The sequence below is a fragment of the Sorex fumeus genome, unplaced genomic scaffold (assembly GCF_029834395.1).
Source record: "Sorex fumeus unplaced genomic scaffold, SorFum_2.1 ptg000072l, whole genome shotgun sequence".
Taxonomy (NCBI): domain Eukaryota; kingdom Metazoa; phylum Chordata; class Mammalia; order Eulipotyphla; family Soricidae; genus Sorex; species Sorex fumeus.
In genome coordinates this window covers 47,045,541-47,064,776 of record NW_026606129.1, presented here as the reverse complement: position 1 = coordinate 47,064,776, position 19,236 = coordinate 47,045,541, and the positions used below count along the sequence as shown (strand labels likewise).

At 52.1% G+C, this 19,236-nt stretch overlaps 1 protein-coding gene across 1 annotated transcript in view; it reads right to left on the bottom strand.

Moving 5' to 3' along the window:
* The window catches only part of LIMD1 (LIM domain containing 1), a 53,295-nt gene extending 48,039 nt beyond the window's left edge, over window positions 1-5,256 (bottom strand). The window contains exon 1 of the mRNA XM_056129488.1: window positions 3,947-5,256. Coding sequence (XP_055985463.1) covers window positions 3,947-5,237 — 1,291 coding nt within the window. The 5' untranslated portion in view covers window positions 5,238-5,256. The remainder of the gene's footprint in view (window positions 1-3,946) is intronic.
* Between the last annotated feature and the right edge of the window lie 13,980 nt (window positions 5,257-19,236).

Genomic DNA, 19,236 nt, shown 5'->3' with positions numbered 1-19,236 from the left:
GGAGAGCGGGACCCGAACAGAGCACACACTGGGTCAAATCCCCCAAGACCACCAGAACAAGAGAATGGGGAGGGGACAGGTACAACTAGTTCTTGGTACCTGGTTCTAGAAAGGGAGGGAGCCCGGAGAGAATAAGACAGGACAAGAACTGACAGAGATGGATGGTCAGACGAGAAACTTCTCCGGCCAGTTCGGGGAAGCTCAGACTAGGGGCCCAGAGAGCGAGAACTCCAGTGGCTGGGCGATACATCCTCTGCGTGCATGAGGTGCCCAGGTTCAGTCCCGATGCCACACGGTTCCCTCCAGCATGGCCTGGAGTGACCTGAGGCGCACAGAGCTAGGAAATGTCCTGGGTGCTTCTGGTGCGGCCCCAAAAGTGAGGTGGGGAGGTGTGGGGAGGGAGAAAGGGCAGTGTCCACGCCGGTGCAGGCGAGCTCTCCCTTCCTGGGGTTAGGAGAGTGGCCCCTGGCACAGGCTCTGAGGAAAGCCCCAGCCCTGCACTCCCGTCCCTGCTGTCCATCGGGCATCAGCACTCGCCCTTTCTCGCACATGGCCCCCTTGCCCTGGTGAGGGCGGCTGGGACGCAGGACACAGCCACACAGCCGTGCTGTTGAGCCCACTGGAGACATCAGCACGGACACGGGAGACTGCCCAACATGGGATTCGGTCAAAGGCAGGTGGCCAGCCCCCACCACCCCGGAGGCCGCACAGCACCCCCCCCACAGGCTCCCTGTACCCCAACACTGATGAGAAACAGGAGGGAAGGAGACTCAGTCGTCACTGCCAGCGTCTCCAGTCTGTTGGACTTCCCACCTGTTGATTGTGATGCTCGGACAAGCCCAGAACGTAGGATTCCACTCACACAGAACACCCAGGACAGGCCAATCCAGAGACAGAGCACAGATGGGGGGAAACTGAGGACCGGGAAGGCCACTGTATGCTGGATATGGGGCGTCTGGTTTAGCAGGAAAAGAAAGTATCTGGGGGGGCTGGAGCACAGCGGGTAGGGAGTTTGCCTTATACGTGGCCGACCCGGGTTCGATTCTCAGCATCCCATATGGTCCCCCGAGCACTGCCAGGCATAATTCCTGAATGCAGAGCCAGGAGTAACCCTTGAGCATCGCTAGGTGTGACCCAAAAAGCAAATAAATATAGTAAAAGTAAAGTAAAGGCCCTCCTGTTGATCATCGATTTGCTCGAGCGGGCCCAGTAACGTCTCCATTGGAGACTTTGTTGTTACTGTGTCTGGCATATGTTGTTACTGTGTCTGGCATATCGAATACTCTCGGTATCGAACTCAGGTCGGCCATGTTGGCCGCGTGCAAGGCAGAGCGGGTAGGGCGTCTGCCTTGCACGTGGCCAACATGGCCGACCCGAGTTCGATTCCTCCACCCCTCTCGGAGAGCCCGGCAACCTACCGAGAGTATTCGATATGCCAGACACAGTAACAACAAAGTCTCCAATGGAGTCGTTACTGGGCCCGCTCGAGCAAATAAATAAATAAATTAATAAATAAATAATCTGGGTCCTTCACTTGTGGTTTATAGATCATTAACCTCTAACATGGTTGTGGATATCATTTAACTTAAGTATACCTTTAAAAAAAAGTATAAATTAAGGTGGAGTTCATGCCCAATTCAATCAGCTAATCGGTGGCTGAATAAATAGCAGTACTCCTACAAAAAAAAAAGGTGTCTAGGCACCAGAGAGAGCTGGCCTTTGCATGACGGTGTAAGTGGACTCAAATGCCATAGGTTGTTCCCTTCTGAATGGTTCATGTTATCTGACGTTCTCCCCCATTAAAAAAAAAAAAACAAAATCATAAAAGTAGAAGATTTCCCCACTTGTCCAAGACAGTTTGATAAAGCGTGTCAGAAGCAGGGTCCTGGTGGTTGGGAGGGGCAGGAGGTGAGAGGAACTCAAACCCCTGCCCACCCCCCACCCAGGGGAAACTCTGGGCCCCAGAGTTTAACCTTTCTAAGGGCTGCTTTCCTGACGGGTAAATGGGCACCCGGGCACACCTGCATCCAGGGCTGATGTGACGAGTAAACAGAGCAGGGAAGGCACAGCACAGCCGGAACGACCCAGGCCCCAGGGCTGCCTCAGCTGACCCCATCCTTCCTCACGTCAAGCCTCTGCTTAAGTGTCCCCTTCTCAAGGGGACCTTTCTGGCCACACGACCCCTCAGCTCTGTCCCCAACATGTTCCTCGTCCTGTCTCCTGCCCTACAGGTCTCTTTCTGTCAGCTCGAAGGCTGGAAGAGCCTGGAGAGACACAAAGGTAGGTGCTGATTACATGCAAGGCGCCCAGATAAACAGTGTTAGCACACAGCACCGGTGAGCTGCCACGTACATGTGACCCCAAGAAAATAAAACTGCTGTTGTGTCATTCAATGAACTTGAACTTAAAAGTTACACCAAAGGTGACCATTTAAAACCCACAGTATTTCCAGCTAAGTATTACTCCCTAAAGTGGGGTGGTGGGGTGGCGGGGGGAGGGAGAGAGGTGGAGGGATTTGCCAAGCGGGAGACGGTTCCTTCACTGGGGCTGCGAGACTCAGACTGAAACCTGCCAACAGCAGCGTCCCTGCCTCGGCAGTCCGTCTAAGTGGGGTGTGACACGTTTCCCCGCAGGCTCTCAGCAGAAAAGAACACAGAGCTCGGTGCTCACTCGGGCGCCACAAACCAGCCACCCGAGCACCAGGGGCAGATGGCCACTCTGAACACAGTGCTGGGCAGCGCGGACATCTTCTCCTTCCCCTTCTGGGGCACCCCTGCCCCTGCCACCCCACAAGGCCTGGGTGTCCAGGCTCTCACGCCTCAAACGGGAAAACATGGCCTCAATTACTCAGAGTTCAAAATAAGCACAAACAGAAAACAACCCTCAGACTCATCTAAAAATAGGCTGTCTTTCTAGTCAGCTCCCCAAAGAGACCACTACATCATTACTCCACAGAACTCAATGGCTCCGGGCTGCCTCGGAGCCCTCTGTGCAGGGAGTGGGGCGGGGAGGAGGAGGCTGGAACCAAGCAGTCGCCAACAACTTGTGGTTTTAAAAAGAAAACAAAATAAAATCCGCAAGTTTGAGTAAAATCAGCAAGGAGCATCTTCCATGCCCTTGTGAGTTTTGGCTGTGGGTGTAACCTGGCTTCTGGCTGGAACCCGGTGGGGGGGAGGGAGAAGGAGGGGCTCTGTCAGGAGGCCCCTCTTGATGGGTCTCAAATTTCCCCAAATGTGAGGATCGTCCCACCAGCCTGTGAAAACGTCGACCCACCCAATTCTTCTAGCGCAGTTGATCTAGATGGCCTGGGAGTGTGCATTTACGGCCAATTTCCAAGCCAAGAGATAGATGCTACTTACAGGTCCTGCGAAAACTCTTGGAGAACCACTTATTTAGATCATTCTTCCATTTAGTATTTCCCCAGTGCGCACACACACTGCAGACACACACACACACACACACACACACACACACACACACACATGCAATTTGCTCTCAGAGGGTCTGAGAGAGCCCCTAGCCTCACACTGCGAGCCCACCAGGCCCAGCGGGTGACTGACCGCCAAAACCAATAGCAGGAGCACTTGAGGAAACGACCCCATGCCAGTCCTGCGGGGGCTGGTCACTGTATGGAGCCCTGCATCATACCCCACACACTTGAAATCCAAAGCAGTTCCCTTTTTCAAGAACAGACATGAGCAACCCCATCCCTCCCAGCTCACAGGCAACACCCACAGCAAGACCCACTTTCTATGTGAGGATGCTTTCAAGATTCTGAATCAGAGCTGTACTGAAAGGGGGAGGTAGGGGAAGAAGGGAGGAGGCCGGCCACTCTGAGACTTCCAGCAACCCCTCTAGTGATCCCGGTGGGGATCACTTCACCCCAGTCACCCCAAACATAAGGGCTCACCGGTACTGTGACCACCTCCACTATCGGCTTACTCACCAAAGTAATCAGCCTTGGGGTGGGCGTCCATCTCCCGCTCTAGACGCTGGGTGAGGGCTTCTAACTTCAATTCGGCGGCCGAGGGCCCAAGCTCCGGGCCTGGGGTGAGGGTCTGGCAGGGCAGCCTCACTCTGGGGGGACTGGCACCCTCAGGGAGCACAGGTCCCAAGCTGCCATCAGGGGACCTGCCTGGGGGCCCTTCCTTACTTGACAGCTCGGGCGGGGTACCCATCGCTGAATGGACCAGGCTGGCAGAGCTGAGCTTGGGCCCAATGCCAGGATCTGTGCTGCCTGGTCCTGGGGCTCCATCCACCTGCAGACTGTCAGCTCGAGCAGCCAAGGATGCCTCTGGGCTGGAATGGTAAGATTTGGGCCCATCCTGGAACCAAGGTGGAGGGTCCACGGAGGGTTTGGGCATCAAGCCTGACACATCCCTCCCCGGCCCTGAGACCATTCGTGGAATTCCTCTTTGGGCCGCAGGGGCTGCAAAAGACGAGGTCCGGGTCTGAGCAGGAACTAGGGGGGCACCGTTCTCCGGGCCTGGGGAAGGCAGATGGGTGCTGACCCTCTGGGAGGAGGCGGTGGCCCACAGGCCCCCCACGGCCCCATCGTGGCCACTCTCAAGCCCCCGGCTAGAGCTCAGCAAGGGCTGTGGCTGGTACACAGGGTGGTCCCTGGAGGGTGCAGGCGGTGGTGGGTCAACCCCTCCAGGGCGAGGCCACTGGCCGCCTCCCGCCCTGATGCCAGAGGGCACTCCGGGTTCTGTGCTCCACTTGGGACTTGCCAGGGAGACGTTGTCGTAGTAGTCCCCGTGGGTGAGGCAGGCGGGATCCTCGCAGGGACCCGAGCGGGGGACAGCCGTCACGGGCCCCTCCTGGGAAACACAGTCCTGGCTGCCCAGCCGGGCGCCCCGGAGGAAGGGTCTGGGAGGGGCTGGGTGCACGGGCGGCCCCGTGGTGCCCACCGACGCGGTCCCGGGGGCCCCGGTGGAGGCGGCCAGAGGGGGCTTGGCCGCACCGTCCCGGGCAGGCCTGCTGCCCGGGCGGCCCCCGCCGTTGGCCGGTCCGCAGCTGCCCCGGGCCAGGCTCTCCTCCTGCAGGCGCTGCTGCTGCTGCTGCTGGAGGTGGATCTTGGCCATCTTGGTGGCAAACACCCGGCGCGTCTCCTCGAACTCCGGGTTGTTGCCCGCCCCCTTGTCCACGCGGAAGAGTCCGTCCTTGGAAGCCTCGTACATGTTCAGGTCCTCGATGAACTTGCTGGCCTCCAGGCCCAGGTCGTCGTACTTGTCCATGTCGCCGGGGGGTCGGTGCGACGGGACAGGAGCCGCGGTCGGTGGTGGTGGTGGTGGTGGTGGTGGGGGTTGGTGCTGCTCAGGTCCAGTCCCGGACCGGCGGGACGGTCATGCCCCGGGCGCGCGCGCGCTCGGGCCCCCCGGAACCCAGGCGGTGCCCACGTGGGGGGCGCCCGCGGTGCCCGCGGTTTCAAACCATCAAAGAAAAGTCGGAGAGAAGTTGGCGGGGACGCACATCCTCCGCGGGCCAAGCCGGAACCGCGCGGACCAGGGCTCCCGCCGCGGGCCGGGGTCCGGGTCCCCGCCTGCCGGGTCCGGGGTGGCGCGGGGCGGGCGGCGGCGCGGACACGTCCCGGGCCGAGCCGGGAAGGCGGCGCGGGCGGCCTATTGTCCGGGCGGCGGGCGGGCGGGCGGGCGGGCGCGCGCGGGCCGGACGGCGGGACGCGGAAGTGAGTGCACCGGACGCCGGGCCAGCCAGCCAGCCAGCCAGCAGCGCCCTCCCGGCCCGGCACGTCCCGGCGGGGCGCCCAGCCTGGGGGCGGAGCGGGCGGCCGCGGGGCGGGGCGGGGGCCGCGCCCCACCCCACTCCACCCGGGCAGGCGGCCCCGGCGCACCCCGCACCCCGGCAGGCCCGCCCCCACTCCGCCGCCCGCACCCCCAACGGGCTGGCACCCGACTCCGCCCGCACCCGCAACGGGCCGGCACCCCACTCCACCCCACCCCACACTCACTCACTCACTCCATCCCCCGGCAGGCCCGCGCCCCCCCACTCCGCCCGCATCCTCCCCCCAACAGGACGGCACCCCACTCCACCCACACCCCCGCAGGCCCGCCCCCACTCCGCCCGCCCGCACCCCAACGGGCTGGCACCCGACTCCGCCCGCACCCGCAACGGGCCGGCACCCCACTCCACCCACACCCCCGGCAGGCCCGCCCCCCACTCCGCCCTTACCTCTGGCAGGCCCACGCCCCACTCCACCCGCACCCTCCTCCAACCAACCCCACTCCACCCGCATCCCACTCCACCCATCCCGCAGGCCAGCACCCCCAGCACCCCGCACCCACTCCACCCTGCACTCACTCCAGGCCCCCCCCCAATGCCTGCTTCCCCCTCCACACACCATCCTGCACTACTTTCCACCCCCCACCCCCACAGGTCCGTCCTCCACTCCAACCCCCACCCTAGCCCGCAGATCTGTAGGAGTAGTTGTGAGTCTCCTGCAGGCTTCTCTGTCTCCCGCCTCAGCCCAGCTCCTCCTGCAGGCCCAGGATGCACAGAGAGGAGCTGAAGAGAGTTCGGAGGCCTCCTGTTAGTCACATCACTGTGCCTCAGTTTCCCAGGTGGGAAACTTAACCCCTGGGGTTGCTCAAGGCCCCTCTTTCTAGGCAGCGCCTGTCCGGCTCAAGGTGGGCAGTTGGTGGTATGGGGTAGGTAAGGAGCTGGGGTGATACCCATGGGTTGCCCAAAGTCCTTTTTTGACAGGGAGGAAGGAAGGACTGGCCAGCGAAGGGTGAGAGCCTGTTCCCGGGAACACACACAGTGTTTTGTGAGAAGGATGTTGGGGTCTGAGTTTGTATTTTCTGTTTTTATTTGCTCCTGGAGGTGCTGGTGTTCACGGCTCTGGGCTTGGGGTCACAGGACCATGGGTTGCTGCAGATGCAGCCAAGTCAGGGGCATGCTAGATGAGAACCTTAACCACTAAGCTCTCTCTCCAGCCCCCAGAGCACATACCTTTGAGGTCCTCAGTGCAGAAATAAAAACTTGTGCCCTGGTAGTTAGTTGCTTATTCTCTCTCTCTCTCTCTCTCTCTCTCTCTCTCTCTCTCTCTCTCTCTCTCTCTTTCTCTCTCTCTCTCTCTCTCCCCCCTCTCTTTCCCTCTCTCCCTCCCTCCGCAAGTTCTGACTCCTGAGTGCCTCCCACTTGTTGGAAACTTTCCCCGCAGCAACTCCAACATGCCCCAGGAAAGGTTTCATTTTCCACACAGCAGCTGGAGTGATCCTGAGGCAAATATCAGATGAGTTGCTTCCTTGCTGACACCTGCAAAGTTTACTCCAGTTTTCAACCAACAATGGCCTTCCCAATGGGAGGGTCACCTTCCTCTTCCCTCTGGCTGGGATCCCCTTGCTGTCCTGCTCTCCCTGCTGGAGTTTCCTGGGTGTGCCCAGAGCCTGCCCTTGAACTTCCTCCTTGGCCAGTACTTTCTTCCCTGGGGCCTTCTTTTTCACACCCTATCAGTTACAATCCTGTAATTATTTATCTCTGTGAGTTTGGGAGTGATTGGCTGGTTGTCTGCCTCATTAGCACACATCTGCATGCCCAGTGTCTGGCGCCTAATGAAGAAGAAGTAAATCAGTGAATCGATCTGCCAGGATTATGACAAGGAATTAAGGGAATAGACATGAAAGTGCTTAGTATCCTGTAAATGCAAAGTATGGTTCACAGGCCAGTGGGCTGGAGTCACCAAGATTCCCGTTGAAAATGCAGAACCCTGGGCTGGAGCAATAGCACAGAGGATAGGGCATTTGCCTTGCACGCGGCTGACCCGGGTTCCATTCCCAGCATCCCATATGGTTCCCCGAGCACCACCAGAAGTGATTCCTGAGTGCAGAGCCAGGAATAACCCCTGAGCATTGCCGGGTACAAACCCCACCCAAAAAAAATAAATAAATAAATAAGAAAATGCAGAACCCATCTACTGAATCCCAGTCTGCCTCTTAACAGGAGTCCTAGTGCTTTGTTTTCTCAAACAGTCAAGTTTGAGAAGTGTCAGTAAGAACTTCACTCTCCTGCTCTAGAGGCAGGCAGGGGGTGGGGGGTGAGGGGTGATGGGAGGGAACCTGGGGACACAGGTGCTGGGAAACGTACACTGGTGGAGAGATGGGTGTTGGAACGCTGTATGACTGAAATGCAATCATAAACAGCTTTGTAAGGGCCTATCTCACAGTGATTCTATTTAAAAACTTAAAAAAAAAGAATGGCACTAAAATAAGGTATTTTCACATTTGACAAATCATTTTTAAAAGTTTTATTCTATTAATCTTTTGCTTTTTAATCAACAAAGGTGATAAATGTTTGTGATAGCAACTTTGAATAGCACAGAGATTCATAATCTTTTATTTTGTTTGGGGGCCGTACCCAGCTACACTCAGGGCTTACTCCTGGCTCTGTGCTCAAGTCCTCAAGGATCACTCCTGATAGGGCTCTACAGGGAAACTTGAGGATGCTGGGAATTGAACCCAGGTTGACTGCGCACAAATCAAGTGCCCTACCTGTTATACTGTCTCCCCAGCCCTGCCTACTCTCTTTAAGGTGCTAGAGAGGTAGTCACTGCCACTGTCACTGTCCTCCTGTTGTTCGTCAATTTGCTCAAGCAGGCACCAGTAACGTCTCACAACAAATTATGAGACTTGTTACTGTTTTTGGCATATCTAATATGTTACAGGGAGCTTGCCAGGCTTCGCCGTGCGGGAGAGATACTCTCGGTAGATTGCCGGGGATGGAGGAATCAAACCCAGGTCAGCGGAATGCACAGCAAACGCCCTACCCACTGTACTATCGCTCCAGCCCAGAGAGATAGTACAGGAGGTAAATGCTTGTCTTACATTTACCTTACCCCAGATTGGTGCCTGGTACCACAAAGGAAATCTGAGCATTGGAAGGAATAACCCTTGAGCACAGTCAAAATAGCCCCTGAGCACTGCCATATATGGCCCAAAATCCCATCTGCTGCCCCCCCAAAAGTTTCCCACTACCCACTTGTTCAAAGGTAATCATTATAAAAACAGCTTGTTGGTATTCAGTAATACTGGTTAATTAATAACCAGACTTAGTCATAAACTGAGTCATTTTCTTATGAAATTTTCGAACAAGGTTCTCAAACATGGCCCCAAACCAACAGCGCCAGCATCAGGTAGAATTGGTGTAGAGAAGCAGTTCCCAAACCTGAACTTGGATCAGAACTCCTTAGGGAGGGCTAGAGAGATAGTTCAGAAGCAAGGCACTTGCCGTGTTGTGCAGCCGGCCTCAATTTGAGCCCCAGCACCACCTACAGTCTACCAAACCCCATCAGGAGTAAACCCCTGAGCACTTTGGTGTGACTTAAAAATAAAAAAATTCTTTAAGAAGCTCTTTAAAACCCTGAGTGCCAGAAGAAGGATCAAGTGGTTTGATCCCTGACACTGCATGGTCCTGGTAGGCTCTGAGCACACCTGCTATGGCCCCCACAACAATAAAAGCAAAATCCAAACACTGCTGGGACCCAGCATCTCCAGTTTCTGATTCACAGCTGGATGTGAGGATAAGGGGCTAAGAGCCTGCGGGGCCCCAGGTAAGGCTGAGGCTGCAGTTCCCAGAGCTACCAATCTAGAGGCACCCGCTCACTTCCTCCAGGCCCTGGGACTCACACTCAGGCTTGAAGGCAGCTCTCAGAGTGGACCCCTGGGGCCCATTTTCCCTGACCTCCCTCCCGGTACTGGGGAGTGCTGGGAACACTTGACCATCTGCAAGTACTGCAAGTCCGAAGTTAGCCTTCTGTGGGCTTCCTTCAATGCCACAGACACCGACCAGGGCCTCCCCAGCAAGTCATCCTGGGTGGCCTCCTGGGCTCATAATCCTTGCCCCACCCCACCCCCTCTTGGCTGGCCTGCAGTGCTCAGAAGCCAGGGACTTGGCTCCCCACTTCCCCCACAATTCTAGAAGCAGATGTACCAACTAAACACAGATGCCAAAACTCATTGCCCATGTATTTCCAGGAAATATGTCCCTCTTCATCAGCAGGGACACCGAAACTTACAAAAGTAGTGCCTCGCGAATGCCAAACCAGCACTGGAAGGGGACTTGGAAATGCAGGAAAGGACCAGGGAGGCCCCTGGATGTCTGAGCTGGTTTTTTGTTGTTGTTGTTGTTGCTGTTGCTGTTGTTGTTGCTGCTGCTGCTGCTGCTGCTTTTTGCTTTTTGGGTCACACCCGGAGATGCACAGGGGTTACTCCTGGCTCTGCACTCAGGAATCATCCCTGGCGGTGCTCAGGGGACCACAGGGGATGCTAGGAATCAAACCTGGGTCGGCCGCATGCAAGGCAAATGCCCTACTCACTGTGCTATTGCTCCAGCCCCTGTCTGAGCTGTTTTACACTGAAAGATAGGCGTGCTCTCAGATTCTGGGTCTGGCATCTAGAATCCCAGCTGGCCAGCTTTGTTGGTTCTGCATGCTTGGGAACATCTGTTGATGACTATCTCAAAAATGTGTTAATACTTGCACACCCGTTGTTTAAAAAGCAAAACACTGAAGCGCTAAGTATTTTTATCAGTTGGTAGGTGGAACACGGTTCTGTGTTAAGTGTTTACTAGGAAGGTTTTATTTTGCTTTGTTTTGTGGAGTGAAAAGTGTTCTCCCAACGAATTCATTCCAAGGTGCTGCCCCTCCCCTGGGCCCTGCCTAGAACTGGGGTCTCTAGTCACACCCAGCTCTGCCCGAGTTCCCGTGTCTCACTTCTTGAGCACAGGGTACAAACATGGCCTGCCATGAACACACTTATGAAGTGTGGAATTTCCAGCTGGGCCTGTCCAGAATTGCTGTCACATTTCTCAGCCTGTGTCCTTCGTGGCTCCACATTCCAGCAGCAGCCCGAGCCACGCTGAGAGCCAGATTCTTGGCGGAATCGGCCTTTTGCTACCTCTGTTCACTGATTTTCCTTTCTCCCGCCTATCCACCTCACCACCCTGACTTCTCTCTCTGCCACCCCTGGCGTCTGCACTCCTTCACTAGCTGAACGGATGTCCCTGCACTCCATCAGTATCTGGGACCAATTCTTGGTGCTGCAGATGGGATAGGGAATGAAATACACTTGTCTGTCCGGTGTGAGTTTACGTGCCAATACTGGGATGGAGAGTGGACCATTAACAAAAGAGAAACATACCTGAGAGCATAGCAGGAGACTGGGGGGGGGAGCATGAAGGGCTAGAGCTCATGGATGAGGACCCCCAGTTTCTTCCCTGACACTTTATGGTCCCTAAAAGACTATTGAATGTGTCTTCTAAACCAAAACTAACCAATCAACCAACAAGTGCCAGAGGAGTGACAGGGATGGGGCGGGAATAATGCAGCAGCAGGAGACATAGGTGGGGGACACTTTTAAATAAAATGTAATGGCCAGATGAGGGCAACACTAAGAAAGTGAGCCCCTGTACAAGGACTCGAAGAGCAAAGGGAAGGAAATTGTTGGAGACTTCCTGGATGAGGCAGCTCCTTTCAGGGCTTCTGCTGGGTGCAGTGGCACACGGATATGTGCCACCAACAGAGGGTTTTGGTGATTTTTTTCTTAAATGTGAGATATGGCATGTTCCTGTGCTGATGGGAAGGAGCCTGTCCGGAAGACAGTAATGCTAGAGAGAGGATTCTTGTAGAGGGGCAGTGTTGTGAGCACGTCTCATCGGTGGTGCCCAGGAGGATGGATCTGGGCAGGAATCCAGAAATGAGTTCATAGGCATTGAAATCTCTGAGCGATAGAGAGGAGGCTCTGAAGATTGATTTTTCCAGTGAGGATAGAACAGAAGGAGGGGTGGAGGGCCACTACAGGGGTTCAGGAGTTCACTTCGCATGTGGTGTCAGCAATCAAACCTGTGTTTGCCACACATCACTTCAGGCCTTTGAGCTATCTCCTTGGCCCCAAACATGTTCTTCAAATATTCTTTATGTATTTAGCACCCACCACTCCCACATAATGACCGTTCATCAGACATAGCCCTCATTTACCTCCACTCCACACCTTCCCCCTTTATAGTCATATCCTCAAAAAGACAAGATATAGGTTGCTGTGTGAAATAGAAGTTCAATCCCTGGTACCACATTTAGTCCCAGAGCATCAATAGGGCTCACTCCTGAGCACAGAATCAGAAACAGCTTCAGAGCACCACCAACATTCCCCCCCCCTTCCCCAAATAGTAAGGAAAAGGAGTCCTCTGAGAGTGAGGCCTAGAGAGCAACTATGGGGAACCCACCATCTGTGGGAGCAGGGAAGGGAGGGAGTGGCTTGAAGTAGTGTGATGGGGTTACAAACAACTCCCCCCATCCCTCAGATTCTGGCCAGACAGCATGGTGGCATGTTGGCCTCCAGCCCAGGTCCAGCTGCTCAGATGTGGGAATGGAGCAGTCTGAGAGTCGGACCTCCCCAGGGCTGGCTTTTACCATGCAAGTGCAGAAGAGCTAGAATGGGTAAGGGAGCTGCCGCTGCTTCTCCCTGGCACCCTATTCCTCCTATATCCATACAATTACAGTCCCCAGGGCTTCATCAAGGGCCCTTTTTCTGGGAGTCTTCCCCAATGCCACCATCAACATGCCTCTCCTCTCAGGAATGCAGATCTTTCCCAGCTATCTTCGCTCATTTGTCCTTTGCCATGCCTGGCACAGAGCCTGGCATGTGTGAGCTCCCACCCGACAGATGCTTCGAAAATGAATGAACAAGTCACAGCAGGAAAGGGCAGACAGGTGTTACTATCTACCAGTATAAAAATCTTAGGGGACTTAGTGGTGATCCCGATTTGGAGAAACAGAGGCGGGCGTATGGTACCTCATGGAACTCACGTGTTATTGCAAATCTTCTGGAGATCTCACTGGATTCTCTGGTGCCAAGCATTTGATCTACTTCCTATATCTTGTCTTTTTGAGGATATGACTATAAAGGGGGAAGGTGTGGAGTGGAGGTAAATGGGGGGGGGTGTCTAATGAATGGTCATTATGTGGGAGTGGTGGGTGCTAAATATATAAAGAATATTTGAAGAAAATGTTTGGGGCCAAGGAGATAGCTCAAAGGCCTGAAGTGATGTGTGGCAAACACAGGGTCCCAGCTTTGATTGCTGACACCACATGGCTTTCTGAGCAGCCCTCAGATAACCTTAGTGGCCCCCAGACTCACTGGGGAAGACACGCTGGAATATGTTTGTGTGCATATATAAGTGTGTGTGTGTGTGTGTGTGTGTAAAGAATTATTGACTGGCGTGCTTTGAAAAAAATCCCTGTTTAGTAGACGACAGAAAGCCAACGGTGCTCAGCCAACCTATGAAATTCAGGGGCCCTTGAGGCAAAGGGCCCCATCTTTAGACAGAGCCCTGCTTATTTTGCAGTGAACTGAAAGAGCCTTTCTGTCACTTTCTCTTGGCTACAGGGACTGGCCCTGCACACAATGTGGTATGTGTCCTGGAGCTGGAGGGCCACTTCAGGGAGCCCTCTGAAAAGAACCTTTATATTTCAGCACAGCAGATGGACGAAGAATTAAGAAGCCAGGTTCCTTTGGGCTCTTTCCATCCCACTGATGCTGAGAGCAGGCCAGGAAACGCTGGCCCCCTCCAAATCTGTTTCCTGAACCGGGGCTGGGCAGGCCCCAAGTCTCACGGAATTGCCCCAAGAGTGAAGAGCGGCAGCTGGGAGGAAGGTCCTTCCCAGTGCTTCTACTCAGCCTTTGTGTCCGGATCTGTGGGCCTGGAATGCTGCCCGGGCCGGACCCAGATATTCAGACCCTGGCCTGGCGTGCTGAGTGTGCAGCCCTCACCACACGGCTGGAGCCCCCTCTTTCCCAGGCTTGGCCCTTCACCCCTGCTCTTCCACCACACAGGAAGGCCCAGCTGGAGGCATGTGCCTGCCATAGGACCCCACGTGGCTCCCACACACCCACAGGGAGCGAGGCTGCCTGCTGGCCCCAGTCCAGCTCTCCGAGGCCATCTGCACGGAGCACAGCTGAAGACGTGTAACAGGACAGGGTGAGTTGGAGGGCTGGTTCCTGAACCAGCGCCAGCCTCAGCTCACTCAGCGTTTTGGAAAAAATCAGTAATATATGCATGTGGCTTATACTTTAAAAGGGCAAATGATTCCAGAGTGAAGAGAGGGGAGCCCTCCCACCCCTGACCCTTCCTCCAGAGCGAGGGACATGGACACGGGCAACTTTTGTTCAATGCAGAAAGTAAAAGCGTATGGCCCCTTGCTTTTTGCACTTCCGAGAATTCTTGGAGTCTTTTTCCATCATTTCACATGCAGCTGTTTCATTCCTTTAGAAGGCTAATATTTCTGTCTGATGAGTCATGGGCTTCTTCTTCTTCTTCTTCTTTTTATTTTTTATTTATTTTTTATTTTTAGGGGCTGTGCTCAGGGCTTAGACCTGGTATTGTGCTAAGGGGCCACTCCTTTTTTAAAATTTTTAAAAACTTTTTATTTTTTAATGAATCACCATGAGGTGCAGTTACAGACTTACATCTCAGTTATACAATGCTTACGTTTCAGTTATACAATGATCAAGTACCCATCCCTCCACCAGTGTCCATTCTCCACCACCAATGTTCCCTCCCATCACCCCCACCTCATCCTCCCCACCCTACCCCGCCTCTGTGGCAGGGCATTCCCTTTTGCTTGCTCTCTCTCTCTCTCTCTCTCTCTCTCTCTCTCTCTCTCTCTCTCTCTCTCTCTCTCTCTTTCTCTCTCCCTCCTTTTGGGTGTTGTGGTTTGCAATATACTTTCAGCTCACATCTCCCATCCTGAGTGGGCCCTCCAAGCACCCTTTACTTGGTGGTCTAAGGGGCCACTCCTGTGGTGCTCAGGGACCGCCTGTGGTGCCAGGGAGGGAACCATGGTTGGTCATGGGCAAGGCAAGAGCCTTCCCCCTGCACTATCTCTCCAGCCCTGAGCATAGATTTCTTACATAGGTCCCCTATCCATAGAACAAGCTGCTTCCACATCAATGCTATTACATAAACCACAGCATGAGTGACTTGTAAACCCGCCACACCTGTGCAAGCATCTGTGGGATAAACCACAAGGCACGTAGAGACTGGAGAACACCAAGCTGTTGAAATGACTTGGTTCCCTGGATTTCCTCATGGACACCAAGGAGGCCTGCCTTGCTCTACGTGGTCACCAGCTCACTGGGGTCTGAGATTAGGTCCTTTGTTTGATCATAACAAGAACAGCGAGGATGTTACCCCATCCCAGCACCACTCTTCACAGCCCACGTGTGCTGCAGTGCTTAATCCTCCCAACAATTCAGGACAGAGTCTTGGTTACTCACTCCTTTATACAGAAAAGGACGGTGAGGTGCAGAGGAATCTGTAAGGAAATAACGTTCTACAGTTTGGAGGCAGTGGATGTGGGAGCCTCTTCCCCACAAATTCTCCTCCTAATAAATTCTCCTGAGTGAAATCTTGGCCTTTGAGGTCCTCTGACACTGTGCCATTGTGTATTTCAGCACTGCTTGCCTGTGAAACCCCGGTGGGAACCATGTCTTATGTTTTCAGATCCACCAAGTGCACCAGCAGGATGCTGTACTTGACTGTAAGTTCTGGGAGAACAGGAATGGGGTCTGCCTAATTCACCCTGGTTCTTTGCTCAATTGAACATTATTGAGTTTGATGAATGAATATCATCCTGGATAATAATAATGATAATAACAGCTGACATTTATGAAGCACCAGCTAAGAGTTTGCTGTAATTCTATGTCATTTAATCCTCACAAGAGCTCTCTAAGATAAATCTCATTATTACTTCACTTTACAGTAGGAAAAGTGCCTCACAGAGGTTAAAAGGGGAGGCAGTTGTTCTCTGGAGGGCCACTCCTGAGTGATTTCTAGTCTGAACAGACACAGCACTGAATCTTAGCCAAAAGGCTATGAAGTGATTGCCCTGAGGGATGGCTGAACCTGTATGTTAATGCATAAATTTTCCACCTTAGAACTGATCTCCCCTAAGTCAAGCAGAAGATAGCAGCCACATATCTGTTTATTTTTTCTTTTTAAAAATCAATAATGGGTGACCTCCCCCCACCTCCTGTATTCTTGGAACCCCAGCAGCCACACCCATGTCCTACCACTGCCATCATGTAAGCTCATTTACCGGCCTGGTTCGGTTCCAGAGACTCATAATTAAATCTCGAAAGAAATAAAATCAAATAGCTGCAAAACTTTCTCAGGTAACCGGTCCTGGCTGAAACCTCTGGGGTGATCTCAGGAGGGGGCAGACCATATTCCTGCCCTACAAAGCCCTGGAGTTTACATCCGACAGCTGCTGCCATGCCTCTGACTGGCCTGCCCAGTTAAAGATTCTGGATTTTCTGGAGCAAGTTTCCCAAACTCTATGATACCACCATCTCGGTAGGAGCTCACCAGCGTAGATGGGAATGTAACGTGAAAACTAACTAATCTCAACTCACAAAAACATTAACACAGAAGGCATAACTAGCAACAACAGCTTAGTAAACCCTCAGACAAGAACTTAATGTCCCCATGGTGAGATACAACAAGTTTCAACAAATTTTTATGACAACAAACATTTTCTTTTATGGGAGCATTTTTATTATCATTTCATTAGCCATTTATTGATAACAAGCATTATAAAATAAATTGTTGTGGACCTGCTATGGGGGCAGGCTTTGGGGTAGTTGGGAAAATGGAAGCAATGGTGGAGGGAAGGTGACAGTGGTGGTGGGATTGGCATCGGAATACTAATACCTGTAACAAATCATCATGAGGGGTTAGAGCGATAGTACAGCGGGTAGGGCATTTGCCTTGCCACAGCTGACTCAGGTTTGATCCCTAGCATCCCATAGGGTCCCCCAAGCACTGTCAAGAGTAATTCCTGAGAACAGAGCCAGGAGTAAGCCCTGGTATTGTTGGGTGTAGCCAAAAAAGACAAAAAGGCAAAAAAAAAAAAAAGCATCAGGAACAACTTTGTAAACCATGATGTTTAAATAAAGTGGGGAGAGGGGGAAGAAAAGAATCTCAAAAAACAACAAAATTTTTAAAAAATCAATAAACTTTATTTTTCACAACAGTTTTAATTAAATGGAAGGACACTTTGTGTACTCAAAATTTTGTGCTGGAGGGCCAGGGCCCTCAAAGGGCTGGAATTCCTGCTGTGATGACATGAACCCTAAATTCAATTTTTGGTACCACATTTTCCTACAACACTGCTCAGAGCAACCCTCCAGCCCCTCACTGTACACAGTGGAACACCACTGGGTACGGCCCCTAAACAGAAACAAAAAGCAGTACAGGGGGCTGGAGCAATAGCACAGAAGGTAGGGCATTTGCTTTTCATGCAGCCCATCTGGGTTTGATTCCCAGCATCCCGTATGTACCGCCAGGGGTAATTGCTGAGTGCAGAGCTGGGAGTAACCCCTGTGCATCGCCGGGTGTAACCCAAAAAGAAAAAAAAAGTACACGGTGAAATTTCATAGGGAAATTGAATGCAGCATACAGAGATTTCCCATGTATCTCCTGATCTCATATACCCAAATCCTCCTTATTTCAACAGCATTCTCCACTATCCACATCCTGCACCAAAGTGGTGTATTTGTTGCAATGAACATGTGTTGACTCATCAGTATTACTCAACATCTCTAGTTTACATGCGGGTTTGCTTTTGGTGCTGTGTGTTTTCTGGTTTGATACATATCTGGTATCTACCATTGTCGTAGCAGAATAGTCTCATTGCCCTAAAAATCCTATGCTTTTCCTATTTATCTCTCCTTCTGACCCCTGACAATCCACTGATTTTTTTTTATCCACTGATTTTTTTTTCTTTTTGGGTCACACCTGGCAATGCACCGGGGTTACTCCTGGCTCTGCACTCAGGAGTTACTCCTGGCGGTGCTCAGGGGACCATATGAGATGCTGGGAATCGAACCTGGGTCGGCTGCGTGCAAGGCAAACGCCCTACCCGCTGTGCTATCTCTCCAGCCCCCCACTGATTTTTTTAAAAAAATGTTTCTGTAGTTTTTCCTCTTCCAGAATGTTCTTACAGTTGAAATTATATAGCTGGAATCTTTGAGAAGAATGTAAAGTATGCAGGCTTTTCAGATTGACTTCTTTCACTTAAAAATGCACATTTAAAGCTGCTTTATGGCTTTTCAGAACTTGAGAGCTTGTTTGTTTTCAGCACTGAATGGGTTCCTGTTGTCTGGATATACCATAAATCTTTTTATGTACTCATCTTGTCCAACAAAATGAAGGACATCTTGTTGCTTTCCAGTTTTAGCAATTCTGAACAAAGCTACTAAAAACATTTGGGTACTTTTTTTCCATGGATGTAAATATTTTGATTAATTTGGGTAAATACCAAGGAATGTTATTTTTAGATTGAATGGTGGGAATACATTAAATTTTATGAGATCGCTAACTTGTCTTCCAAAGTGATTATGCCGTTTTGGGTTCCCACCAGCAATAGATGATTTCCTTTTGGGGAGTTGTTAGGCCAGGGGGTATTTCTAATTCTGTATTGGGGTTTGCTCTGGTGGTACTTGAGGAAACATGTGATGTGGTGCTGGGGATTGAACCTGGTGGGCCTTCTACATGCAAACCATACACTCAACCCATTGAGCCATCTCTCGGACCCAGCAAATAAGAGTGTCTTTTGCTTCACTTCCTTATCAGCATTTGGTATGGACAGTGTTCTGGATTTTGGTAATCCTCTTAGGTAGGCTGTGATCTCATTGTACTTTTACCTCATACTTTTACCTAATAAGACAGGATGTTGAACACATCATCTGCTTACTGCCATCTCTATATTTCTTTGGTCAGGTCGTTTGCCCATTTTCCCATTTCATTTTTCCTTTTTACGTTTTTGAATTGTAATTGTTCTTTTATATTTACATTTTAACTATATTTTAAATATATTCATTTGCAGGAGAAAAACATCTGAACATCAGGTACAGTCTGATCTGATCCACAATGACCCAACAGCAGTCACAACTCAATATGGATATATATTTCTAATAACATTCCTTTATCAGGTGCATCTTTTGTAAATGTTTTCTCTCAGTCTGTGGCTTGTCTTCTCATTCTTTTGACAATAGTTTTTTTAGAGCAAAAATTAAAAAATTTTGTTCTATGAATTTTACAGTGCTGGAGATTAGAGCCTCACACGTGAATGGTGAGTGCTCTCCCTCTGAGCTTATCTCCAACTCAAGATTTTCTTTTGGGTGGGTTGTGGGGGAAGGTGGGGGAAGGGTTGTTCGGCTCACA